The sequence below is a fragment of the Cryptotermes secundus genome, unplaced genomic scaffold (genome assembly GCF_002891405.2).
Source record: "Cryptotermes secundus unplaced genomic scaffold, Csec_1.0 scaffold4709, whole genome shotgun sequence".
In the NCBI taxonomy this organism is placed as follows: domain Eukaryota; kingdom Metazoa; phylum Arthropoda; class Insecta; order Blattodea; family Kalotermitidae; genus Cryptotermes; species Cryptotermes secundus.
In genome coordinates this window covers 1-11,886 of record NW_019739666.1, presented here as the reverse complement: position 1 = coordinate 11,886, position 11,886 = coordinate 1, and the positions used below count along the sequence as shown (strand labels likewise).

Sequence of the window (11,886 nt, the reverse complement as noted above, 5' to 3'; positions counted from 1 at the left end):
CGGAACGTGGTATTAATGAATAACAAATTCACGTTACAGATACACACACGATAGTGAAAGAGTGCTCCAACAGAAGAGGATAGGTGTGACTCGCGTAGTGAGATACGACGTAGGGATGAAAAATCCTGAACAATTTTTATATTTTTAACATTTAACATTTATCAATATATATGATAAATATATATTTTAGTTATTTTAATATGAAGACGACAAGGCATGCAATGAACTAGTTTAGCGTAAATCGAATAAGCACCCGAAGATGGCACTTGTGTGCCGAAACATGTAGTGCGAGTGAGAGGAGGAGATAGATGAGTGTATGCACTGGAAGACGGTTGAAATAAATCATGGAGATAAAAATAAACATTTTACTGAAGATGCAGCTGCTCTCACAGCAAGGTATCTTTGTTACCAACATGAAAAGAACAGTACAAAGTCTGTTACATTAAAAACACTGAAATAAATATGGTTCTACAAGAACTGAACACTCTGGTTCACTGCATTCAAATTAACAGCATAAGCAGATACAACTCTTCTGAAAATTATTCACAATGAGCCAAAAGCAAATGGCCAGCTCACTCTGCATTAACATACCTTATGTTTCCCTCCGTGTGGTAACTCTATCTTATTGTACAGTGGTAAGGACTAAACTCCAGGCCACACCCCTCGATTGACAGAGACACAGAGATCTGTAATCAGTTTCACCTGACCCTGCTCCTTATTCCCTTGCAGGATGGGAACTCTTGTTCACATCTCTGTCATAATGCAGCCAACACTCCATAAATCAACTGCTGGCCCATAGTTGCGTTCACCTAGCAACAATTCCGGGATCGATACCACAAAGTTACGACACAATTGGTATACCTGAAAAATAAACACAGAATTTTATATTAAACATTACACTGTACTACGAGTACAATTCTCAAGACTAAGCATATAACTTGGTGTTTTATGGATCATCATCCGCCAGGTTCTCTGCAGACAGAGTGCCAGGAAAGGAGTATGTGAGATTTTAGGTTCTCACAGAGGTGAATATTAAAAGCATAATGTTCTGGGATGCAACACTAGCCCTCTCATATAAATTTAATTTGTCTATTTTCACTCTATAATGAGGTATGGAAACATTTGCTGAGGTAATTCACCTAACAGCAAGAAGATATGTTTATATTACAAAATAAAATTGTCAGAAACATGGCAGGTGTCAAACCTAGAAATTCATGTAGACATCTATTTAGGAGATAGGAGATCTTATTTCTTCAATGTGAAAACACAATTTTCATTAATGAACTCCAACTTAAATAACCAAGAACTTCAGACTAATTCAGCTGTACACAGCGTTTAACACAAGGAACGAGCACCTTCTTCACAGACCAAATGCCAACTTCTCGTGTTCTCAGAAAAGCACATACCATGTTGGCATCAACATTTTCAATAATCTGTCCTTAATAAACTATTGTATGGTGCACTTCCCACCAGCTTTAAAGAATTAAAAAGTGAACACAATATATCTGTAATATTTAGCATCTCTGAAATTATTGTAACATAAAATGTCAGAGGCTACAACTGTGTGAAACATAGAAAAGAATAAATTCCAAAGGAAGTTCAGAACTTATCAATTACACTGGTTGGCTTCAGATCTCTATGCATGATCTGAAAAATATATCGAGGAGGGGAAAAAATTATTAATAACTTTCTTCTAATTAAATAGGATGCACCAGTTCATGATATAAGTAGGCCCTCATTATACCACATATTATGATATACCACAGTGTTGATCATGTCCCCTGGTATGATTGATTACACATGATCTATGAAATGTTTTAGTTACAGTATGAGATATATGTTCCAGGTTTCTCTAATCTTGGAATCATTTTGTTCAAACAGAAAAAATTAACAAGCACCCCTTTTACCTTCTTGACCACAGATGGTCCAAAATCTTGCTGACCTGCCAAGAAGTCACTAAAACTGCTATAGTAATGACAACCAAAAGAGACAATGATACAAACAGAGAAAATTTTTAAATTATCAAAAAGAGTTAAGAATGGCAAATTAATAAACCAGCTTCTTCCATAAGTGTAACATCTGGGAAGGAACAATATGTGGTTGGGCGAAAACAGAAGATGAATGGCATTCATATGTAGAGTTCAAACAAGATGAAGCAGGGCTGCAGAGGAGAACACTTAGACTTGTGAAAGCAGTTATGTAGATGCGTTTCTGTAGAAGTGCTTCCTACAGATGCATAGTGAAACTGCCTACAAACAGGGTACTGCTAAAAGCTCAGGTACTTCAGTTTAGCAGTTTGCTTGGTGCGAATAAGACATGTAACTCTTCTGAAGAGCAACTATGGAGGTGACAGGTTCAACATGAGATATGCCAACTTAGCGCTGAATATGACTGTGCATCTGGTGACAGTACAGCATCTGAATAATTTCATGAAATTCTGTGTGAAGCCCCCAGCCGCTCAGCTACTCAAGGATCTCCCAACATAGTACGGAACCCATAGGTTCATTACCGTGTTCACGAGAGTCATCCACTACTCCCTATCCTGAGCCAGATCAATCCAGTCTATACCACCATAACCTATCCCTCCAAGATCCAATTTTAAACTATCCTCCCATGAAAAGCTAAATAGTTCTGTCTAGTGTGACTGGTGAAGAGTTTTCTTAGTACCGAGGACCTGGAAAAGATAATAACAAATTACATATACAAGGCAAGAGGACACACAAGGAAAGCAGGGCTGTATGAAAAGAATACAATGGCACAAAATGTTGACAGATTAATATTTTGTTCAAAATAAGAAAAACAGAACAAACTCTACACATTACTTTCTTCAGTTTTAATTTAAAGAATAAAGTATACACAAACCTCTGGATCTGCATACTTCTATCAGGTTGACCACACTGTCATGCTTCAGATGATGCAAAATGTCAATTTCCCGCAAGGTCCTGATGGGGAGCTGCAACATATATATATTATCACGTGTTGGGTGTATAACGCGACAAGTAACTTCACACCGTATTTGATATAGCGAATTTTATTCCACACTCGCTCATACAATCACACAGTTTACAATCTGACAATTACTGCCATTGGTAGTATCACAAACACTAGATTGCAATTACTCGTAACTGGTGACTCACTCTCTGGCTAACCCGTAACTCATAACTCAAGAACTTGAGAACTAACTGTGAATAGTCTTCGCTGCTCCTTGTTTAGCCTTGTTCTGGACAACACAGAAAACAGCCATGTAATAGGCACCACTGTTGTCTGCCGCCGTGGTAGCCGATAGCCTAGCAACGCTGTTGGGAGTTGTTTATCACTACGCAGTAACTGTGGTGTCCTGTGTTATGTCACCACTGTTTACTTGCTTTGCTTAGCAACCAGCATGCTGGGACTCTGCTCACTTTGGCTCCGCTTGGCACGTCATGGCTGGCAGGGTGGAAGGGGCGTCATCCATAGTGCAACATGTCACAATATATATAAATTTCTGTAATAATTCCTGCCAAACACAACAATTCACCAAATAACTCACTCACACTCTACTGTGTACAACTTAGATTTTACAAAATAAAATGGAAAAATATGATGTACTTCTGTCAATTTTCAAATCACCTTCATACACACAGATTATATAGTTGTATTCCAAAATACAAAACAAACTTCTACAACTTATTAAGAGTCTTAAAATATTAAAACAAAGTATTAAAAATACTGAATTATTATTACTATTGTCACTACAGCCCTTTGTGGGTCTTGGCCTGCTCTACAAACTTTCTCCAGCCATCCCCCACTTGAACCTTGCTTTTCCAGTTAACTACACCCAAGTTCCTCAAATCACTTCTCCACATCATCCATTCATCTCATCCTCATTCCTGATCTACTTCTCTGCCTTCTCCCTTCTGGTTTTACAAGCACTGTTGTTTTTATAATTTCTCCATTTTCTCTCCTTAGTAATATCTGCTCTGTAGTAAGAGAGGACACCTGTAAGAAACCTAACGGAACCTGGTCTAAATGGCGACAGTACATTCCAAGTAAAAAGCCATCTATCCTTAGATCTTTCCACATTGCAGTGTCGTCTTAGAGTGGTCTGGCCAGCTGTTTCTTGAGCTTTCTTAACAAGTGATTTTTACAGTGCAGGGTTCTTAACCCTGCGCCCAATCCCCAGCAATCCTAAAGGACAGATGTTTTCTGTTGAGGTTATCTCCCCTAGCCGGCTTGTCCCAATTTTGGGGTGTCAGGAACTTGCTCTTTCACCCTTGCATGACTTAGCGTCACCCAGGAGTCATGATGGGGACATGTATGCACTGCACTGAGTACGAATTAATGGCATTTCTCAAGTTTTAATGATAGTCATCTGCCAGCAGAATGAGTGCCTTTGAGGTCACATACTACACCCTTCATTTCTAACAAAAATCTGTCACTGTAACTTGTACTTTTTCATATCCAGACCGCATTAAAACGTTCTTCATAGCCACAAATTTATTGCCTGCCTTTGTACACTTCATTGAAAAGAGAAATTATATAGTTAGTAACTTACTGGAAATATGGCATATGTAAACTGTTACATTTATTCATAATTTTCCCACCAGTAATGCTGAAAAACAAGAATTACCGCTTCTTCTTTAAGTGGACAACAGCAACAGCTGAGCCATTAAATCTAGGCATGTAAATTATGCTTCAGTATGATATCAATATACATACCTAAGAATGCCATGAAAATGTTTATGCTGAAACGAAGCCAACATTTTGTTCTCCTTTTTTTTTTCTTTTGGGGCAGGGATACAGTTTGTGTGCCTTAGACCATCCCGACACAGCAACAGCCGAATATCATACACAAATTGTTCATAAATGTCCCTATTAACTCTAAAAGTTCGTGTTCTCTACACTGTAGTCTATATGCCAGAAGAAGCACTGACACCAAAAGAAGAGCTTCTCTTTTATTTACTTTCTCCCCCCCANCACTTTTTCTAAGTGGATTATCTAACAACACTTTCCATTAAGACAGAAGACCTCTGAAGATCAGACTCATAATGCAAACTGAACAGTCAAAAAAACCATCATTACAGAATTCTGACACTTCATCAGGCCTAACAATTACAAGCAGTGTCATGGAAAGTGTCAAAGCATTTCTACAGATGAGATTAGAAAGAACTATGTTCTACTAACTAAAGACACAAACAAGCATAGCCAAAAATAGGCTTTCTAAAGCAAACTTCCCCTATACAAAATAGTACTCAAACCCATATGGACCTGTGCAATTCAGCTTTGGGGGCAGCCACCAATTCCAACAGTGAAATCCTCCAGCGCTTTCAATCCAAGACTAACACAAAATGGATACACTTCAGTAATCAAATTTAGACAGATGCAAAGGACATTCAAGGTCATATGCAGGAGGTGCAGACAAATATGGTTCTGAAAATAAATTTTATAACATTGTTGAGCCGCGTTGAAGAATGAACACTTTAGGAAGATAGGTTTTCAACATCACAAAAAACCCATCTATAAGAAAAACAAGAAAATACAATTAATAAAATTTCATTTATTCAAAAAAAGTACTTACATCTATTCAATAACAATTTGATATATTAACGTTATACTGTTCTAACAATCAATTTAGTTTCACATATTAAATAACAATTTGTTGAGAGTAGAGCATTAGGTAAACTATCACCATCTATGTTCTTCATCTCTGCTGTTCCGTTTCCGGTTCAGTTGCATTTCTTGTATCATGTTGAGAAGATCTCATAAACAGATTTGTTTATGATATCCACTAGTTATTTATCAACCCTGCAATAATCCTATCAGGTTATGGCCCCAGGATGATTGATACTGCGTGTTACTCATGGTGTGATGATAAATGAACATTTTTGTGAACAATTGTGAGTGTAGTGTCTGAAACTTTTGCCTTCTGGACCGGTTTTCCCTTTCTGTGCACTGTATGATGGCGACCACGAGGAAAGAATTAAGCGTGCCATCTATTGCAAAACTGAAGGGCACTGAAGATTACAAAAGTTGGGCTTTTGGAATGACGCTGTGGCTGAAAAGAGAAAAATGTTGGGGTTATGTTAATAACACCGTACCAGCTGAAGAATGGGAGGCTGAAGTTGATGAAGAAACTTTATGTGACATCGGACTGATGGTCGACACATCTGTTTATGTTCATTTACATGATGTTAAGCATCAAAAGAGGCCTGGGATATTCTAGCGAAAACGTTTTCAGTAACAAGCAGGACTGGTCACTATAGCTTAATGAGACGCTTGCATGCAGTGAAACTGGAGAACTATAACTCTGTATCCACTTATATCTGTGAAATTATGAGTTTAACGCAACAATTAGCAGATACAAGAAAAGTAGTGGATGATGAGGACACTGGGTTTATAATGCTGAATGGGTTAACGGAAAATTACAAGCCCATGGTTAGGGCATTGGAGGCCAGCAACAAAGAATTGACTTCTCAAACGGTGAAATACTTTTTATATGGTGATGAACAAAGAAATGAGCAGAATGAAAAGTTATCTGCCATGTGGACGAGGAATAATGATCACCGTAGGTCCAACAAGTCTCGTCCTGCTTATCATAAGAAGGAAGAAAATGGACACCAATCCAACAACAAACCAGATCGCGGGTGGCTGAAGTGCAGCAGGTGCAGAAAGTCAGGTCATAAAAGGAAGGACTGTCCTGAGAAAGAAAAGACTGAGAAGAAAGAGGGGAATAATTCTGGAAAGCAGAAGATGACTGCAACATTTACAGCACTTGGTGTGGAAGCCAAATCAACAAAGTGGACCTTGGACTCTGTGTGTAATAATCATATGTCATATCGTAAAGACTGGATGAATGATTACAAAGTTGACAAGTCGTTAGAAGTGTCAGTGGCAAATAATGCAGTTGAGATAGGTAGTGGTATGGGCAATGTTTGTGTAAATTTGCCCGAGGGAGTTAAAATCATACAGGATGTTGCTCATGTACCAAACAGGAAATATGAACTGAGAGGGGGGGTTTTGTCTCAGCAAGTCTTGGAAACCTCTCATCTGTTTTCTTAAAAACCCCCACAGGGATATGACGCCAGATCCAGAAGGCCACACAGGCCATGACCAACAAACATAACAACCCCCCCCCTCAGCTTACGGATTAGTGCCCAACCTTTAACCTTGCCTTTCTCTACCCTACACAAAAACCATGCTTGTCCCAGCTCCCCCCCCTCCCACACTACTGTTTTCACTTGTATACTTTCCCTTCCCCCCTTCCTTCTCTGCTCAAATATAGCTGTGTAGATTTCCAACACAGTCTGCTTTTACCAGTTCTCATGGTCTCTTCGCTTGCAGATTTCTTATATTTTTTCTTCTACCCTGAAGATGGAGGCCATACATTCCTCTGAAACGTCGGTTAACACCACATATACATGGTGCCAAATCCCAGAAAACTGCTTTCTTCATAGTCACCGCCGTGAAAGCCTCAAATCTTACAAAGCATCACGAATGTGGAATAGAAAGATACATGGTGCATTAATGGAGTTAGAGTTTAAGCAATCCAAACATGAACCGTGTGTGTATTATTTTTGGAGAGATAAGACCGTTGTTATTATTGCATTATATGGTGATCATTTCATTTTATCAAATGATGAACAAAAGACTCGAGAAGTGAATAGAGCTTTGATGAGAGAATTTGAAATGGTAGACCTAGGAAAAGCAAGATTATGTTTAGGAATGAATATTTCCTATGACGAGGAGACTGGTTCCATCTTGTTAGACCAAAAACATTACATTAAGCAATTATTGGAGAAGTCTGAGATGTCTGATGTGAGACCTGCAAAAACGCCAATGGAAAAAAACTTAAGACTGGAAGTAGGTGATAAAGGGAATTTACCTGATGTACCTTACCAAAGCTTAATAGGTTGCCTAATGTATATAGCTATAAGCACAAGACCGGATATTTGTTACACGGTAGGCTGTTTAAGCCAGTTTAATAACTGCTACACAATAGAGCACTACAAGTATGCAAAGCGAGTATTGAGGCATCTAAAGGGCACTTGTGACAAGAGTCTAGTTTTTTCACCCAAAGATGACAGTATTGCTGGATTTGTGGATGCAGATTGGGGTGGTTGCTCAATGGATAGACGTTCATACTCTGGATTTATCTTTAAGTTAAGTGGAGGAGCTGTATCTTGGGGTAGCAAGAAGCAAGATTGAGGTGCCCTATCTAGCACTGAATCAGAGTACATTGCGTTATCTGAAGGTGCAAAGGAAGCTATTCATCTTAAGGGCTTGTTGGACGAATTGATGAATATAACTAGTAACAGTGTAATTATGCATGGTGATAATCAAGGTGCTATAAAGTTGGCTCACAACCCCGTGTTTCACACGTGTACAAAGCACACTGAAATAAGATATCACTTTATAAGGAAGGTTGTGGAAGATGGTATTGTAAAAGTTGTGTATTTGTCAACAGATAACATGATAACCGACATTATGACAAAAGCCTTATGTTATCCACTGCAGTCTAAGTTTATGCAAATGATGGGCATGTAGGTCAGACTTATTACAATATATATGATTACCATTGTGTTTTTTGTACTATTTGTATGTCAAAAGTTTAAGAGGGCATGTTGAGAGTAGAGCATTAGGTAAACTATCTCCATCTATGTTCTTCATCTCTGCTGTTCTGTTTCCGGTTCAGTTACATTGCTTGTATCGTGTTGAGAAGGTCTCATAAACAGATTTGTTCATGATATCCACTAGTTATTTATCAACCCTGCAATAATCCTATCACAATTAGATATATTAACGTTATACAGCGTGTTCAGTTAAGGACGTAACTTCGCAAAACCTCTGATCCGGCCCAACATGACTCACAGATTGCTACTGTAACTGCTTATAGCAGAATGAGTCATTAGCACTGATAAATGTGCACCCTTCATTCATTCATTCATTCATTCATTCATTATTAGAGGGAGTGGGTTTCCCCATGCACCGCGACCAGTTGTTGATCTATTGTGCGTCCCCCTTTAATTTCTACTGTCACCATACCCTTCCGGTACTGGTGCTCACTATCACCCCATTCTACCAGTGAGGTCGGCCCTCTTCTGGCAGTGGTATCTGATAATTAGTCCCATTCTACTAGCGAGGTTGGCCCTCTTCTGGCAGCGGTACCCGATACTTTCCCCATCTACCAGAGGCATTGGAAACTACTTGGGCGGGAAACTTTTTGGCCTAATTTTGCTCAGAGGTCTCCTAGAGACATGAGGATCTTTTACGTGCCGTAAATCTACAACACGGGACCCACGGCTTAAAGTCCCTCCCGGAGGGCTTGTTCCCTGAATTTTTCCACCCTCAAAAATTCCACGACCTCCGCCGGGTTTGAACCCGCGTACCTTGAGTCATGAGGTGGGAATGTTACCCCTAGAATACGGAGGCTGCTAATGTGCACCCTTACAGTTACAGCAGCAATCTGTGAGGAATATTGGGCCTGATCAATGGTGTTGTGAAGTATCCTCCTTGACTGAACACCCTGTATAATCTCTAACAATAACGTTCATTTTTATATTACGTGAGATAAAAAGATATGGTGTATGAATCCAATTTAGGAGGATTTGGCCAGGTTACTGTCCCCTTCAAAGTTCTATCATCCAAAGTTCCCTTGATGCGCAGGAAGGTCTGCCTAAGCCACACCCTTTAGAGTCGAAAATCGGCCAATGTATGAAGCTTCACGTCACATTTATCTGTGGTTGTAACCGTTAACTGAAAAAATGAATACAATGCCATTAACATTTATAGAATATTATAGTACGTCACAGGGATGGAAAAGTCCACAGGTTTCTTTGTGCATTAATTAAATTCAAGAGAAAAGGGAAGATATTACAGATGAAAAAGATACATATATGTAAATTACACCTCAGGACTGACATCAAACACAGAAAATGTGAGGACTGACAACTCATGGTTTGGAAGGGAGCAAAACTGAACATAAATACAGGATCTGTAAAATTTATTTTGACCAAAGTTCAGAATGAACATGCAAACCAGCAAAACAAACTGCCCAAATGATCCCAAAAATCTCAGGAGACAGCAAAATATAAGAAAAGAAACTTGTTCTGTTTTCAAGCAAGATGGTTGTACACAAGGATGGAAAAGTCCACAGGTTTCTTTGTGCATTAAGTAACTTCAAGTGGCAGCGACAATGGTTAAGTGTCGGGTGTTTTAGTATGATCCAGAAACAGAAGACCAGTAAGACACAGGAGAGAACTGTATGCACACCAGGCATGCCCAAGTAATCAGTGAAAATCAATGATTACATACCACTTTGGCTGCAATTCTCCAGGTATAACTCAATTTATCAAGTAATTTGCATAGTTTTTCAATTGTTTCCTTATAGTCTGTACATATACAAAAGCATGTCATGCGTTGCACCAAGATTTGGAAAGTATTCTGTGAAAAAAACACAATGACTTCAACTCATTTTTAAAAAAAAAACATTATTAGATTCAGAGCTCTTAGCACTACATACCTGACTGGAAGTCCGTGTACATGGCTGAGCAGCGTGGAGCTGTGAATTCAGCACCATATCATCAAGGTGCGCTGGCTGTGAAAATGACAATGTCCCCTCTTCTTCCTGCATAGCAGCAGCAACACTCTCGACTTATACACTGTGCTGCTCTAACCTTGGATGTGGCTGAGATCTACTCAGTCTGGCCACTGAGTCATCCAAAGCTCAGCCATCATGTGCTGCACCAGGGGGAGAGAATGTAGATACTTCACTCATGCAGCAAATCACTTGTTACACTGCTCATCTCTTGGTGAATCAATGCCCACCTTTGGTGATCGTGAAACACAATTCTCTCAATGAAGTATGTTCAATATTAAAATTTTGCAGTCACTTATGATACAGAGTAACTGGAGAGAGAGAGTTATGTGAGACAACAAAAGTTGTAAAATCTTAACACACTGATTGTTAATCGGTGGCCTGTACTCTGCAAGTAAACTATACCGACTGAGAGACTGCTGCTTGTCAGCGAAGTTAGTGCCAACTTTTGCAGATAATGGGTGTCAGCGCAACGAATCCCAAAGGCCATTAATCTCGTTTTTCTAGACTGGAGGTGCTATTCGCTTAATAGAGATCCTCAATTATCCTCAAGAGGCTGAGTGGACCACATCCCAGACCCACTACTTCTCAGAGAATCTGGCAGTGCCGCGAATCGAACCAGGGACCTCAAGATCTGTAGCCAGGAACTCTGACCACTAGACCATAGAGGCGTTCCCAATGCTGTTACAAAGTGAACTTAAGCAGGATGTAGGACACTGCAACTACAAAGAAATACAACATTACTGAGACTTTTATGGTTTGTTTGTGGAGCAGTGGATTTGAATATTAAGCTGAGGAAAATATTAATGTGAGGAAATTTATCAAGATTACAGACTTCCTACAGGCAGCAGCGTAGCTGGTTGAGGCACTATGCTACACACCGGAAGGTCAGGGGTTTGAGTACCAATGAGTGGGAGNGATTGCAAATGTTCGTCTGTTAATGCTAACCTGTATTGAGATTTTACATATTTCATCTTTGAAAATGTCTTTTCACACAGGTAGGTACTACCAAATACAGATATCAAACCTCGAGCATATGATCTTAATTCACCATATTCATCACTTGGAAGACACTTATAGAATTCTGTTAGATTGTTCTCTTGGAATTTGCCTTTTAGCATGTTATCACACTGCAGATTAATCACTTCCAATTGAAGGTTAGGTGGAAGTTCCTCAATTGTACAGTTAAATTGATTTTCAAATCTGGAAATGTCTTCTGCACTTGCATCAAGATCTGGAAAACATTGCTGGAACTGTTTTTTGAGCTAAGAAAATATATCACCTGCAAATTCGTGCGGGAATGGGGAATCCAC

The 11,886-nt window shown here is 39.3% G+C and overlaps 2 protein-coding genes across 2 annotated transcripts in view; both read right to left on the bottom strand.

Annotated features, from left to right (window-relative positions):
- Nucleotides 1-2,969, bottom strand: part of LOC111871991 (protein ANTAGONIST OF LIKE HETEROCHROMATIN PROTEIN 1) — a 12,614-nt gene extending 9,645 nt beyond the window's left edge. Inside the window, exons 1-2 of the transcript XR_004513849.1 lie at nt 2,863-2,969; nt 592-861 (exon numbers count right to left, since the gene is read on the bottom strand). The gene's annotated coding sequence lies outside the window, so the exon portion shown is untranslated. The remainder of the gene's footprint in view (nt 1-591; nt 862-2,862) is intronic.
- Nucleotides 2,970-9,326: 6,357 nt separating this feature from the next.
- LOC117282039 (serine/threonine-protein kinase grp-like) lies at nt 9,327-11,484 on the bottom strand. Its single transcript, XM_023865441.2, has 3 exons — nt 10,499-11,484; nt 10,291-10,419; nt 9,327-9,732 (listed from the first exon to the last, which is right to left on the bottom strand). The coding sequence occupies exons 1-3, from the start codon at nt 10,607-10,609 to the stop codon at nt 9,667-9,669; spliced, it is 306 nt and encodes a 101-aa protein (XP_023721209.1). The 5' UTR covers nt 10,610-11,484; the 3' UTR covers nt 9,327-9,666.
- Between the last annotated feature and the right edge of the window lie 402 nt (nt 11,485-11,886).

Bases quoted from the DNA above. Each gene is read 5' to 3' on its own strand.
- LOC117282039 (XM_023865441.2), bottom strand. From the start codon at position 10,609: ATGCAGGAAGAAGAGGGGACATTGTCATTTTCACAGCCAGCGCACCTT. The intron at 10,420-10,498 runs GTATGTAGTGCT...TTTTTTTCACAG, and splicing joins GTACACGGACTTCCAGTCAG to AATACTTTCCAAATCTTGGT. The intron at 9,733-10,290 runs GTATGTAATCAT...TCATTTTTTCAG, and splicing joins GGAGAATTGCAGCCAAAGTG to TTAACGGTTACAACCACAGA.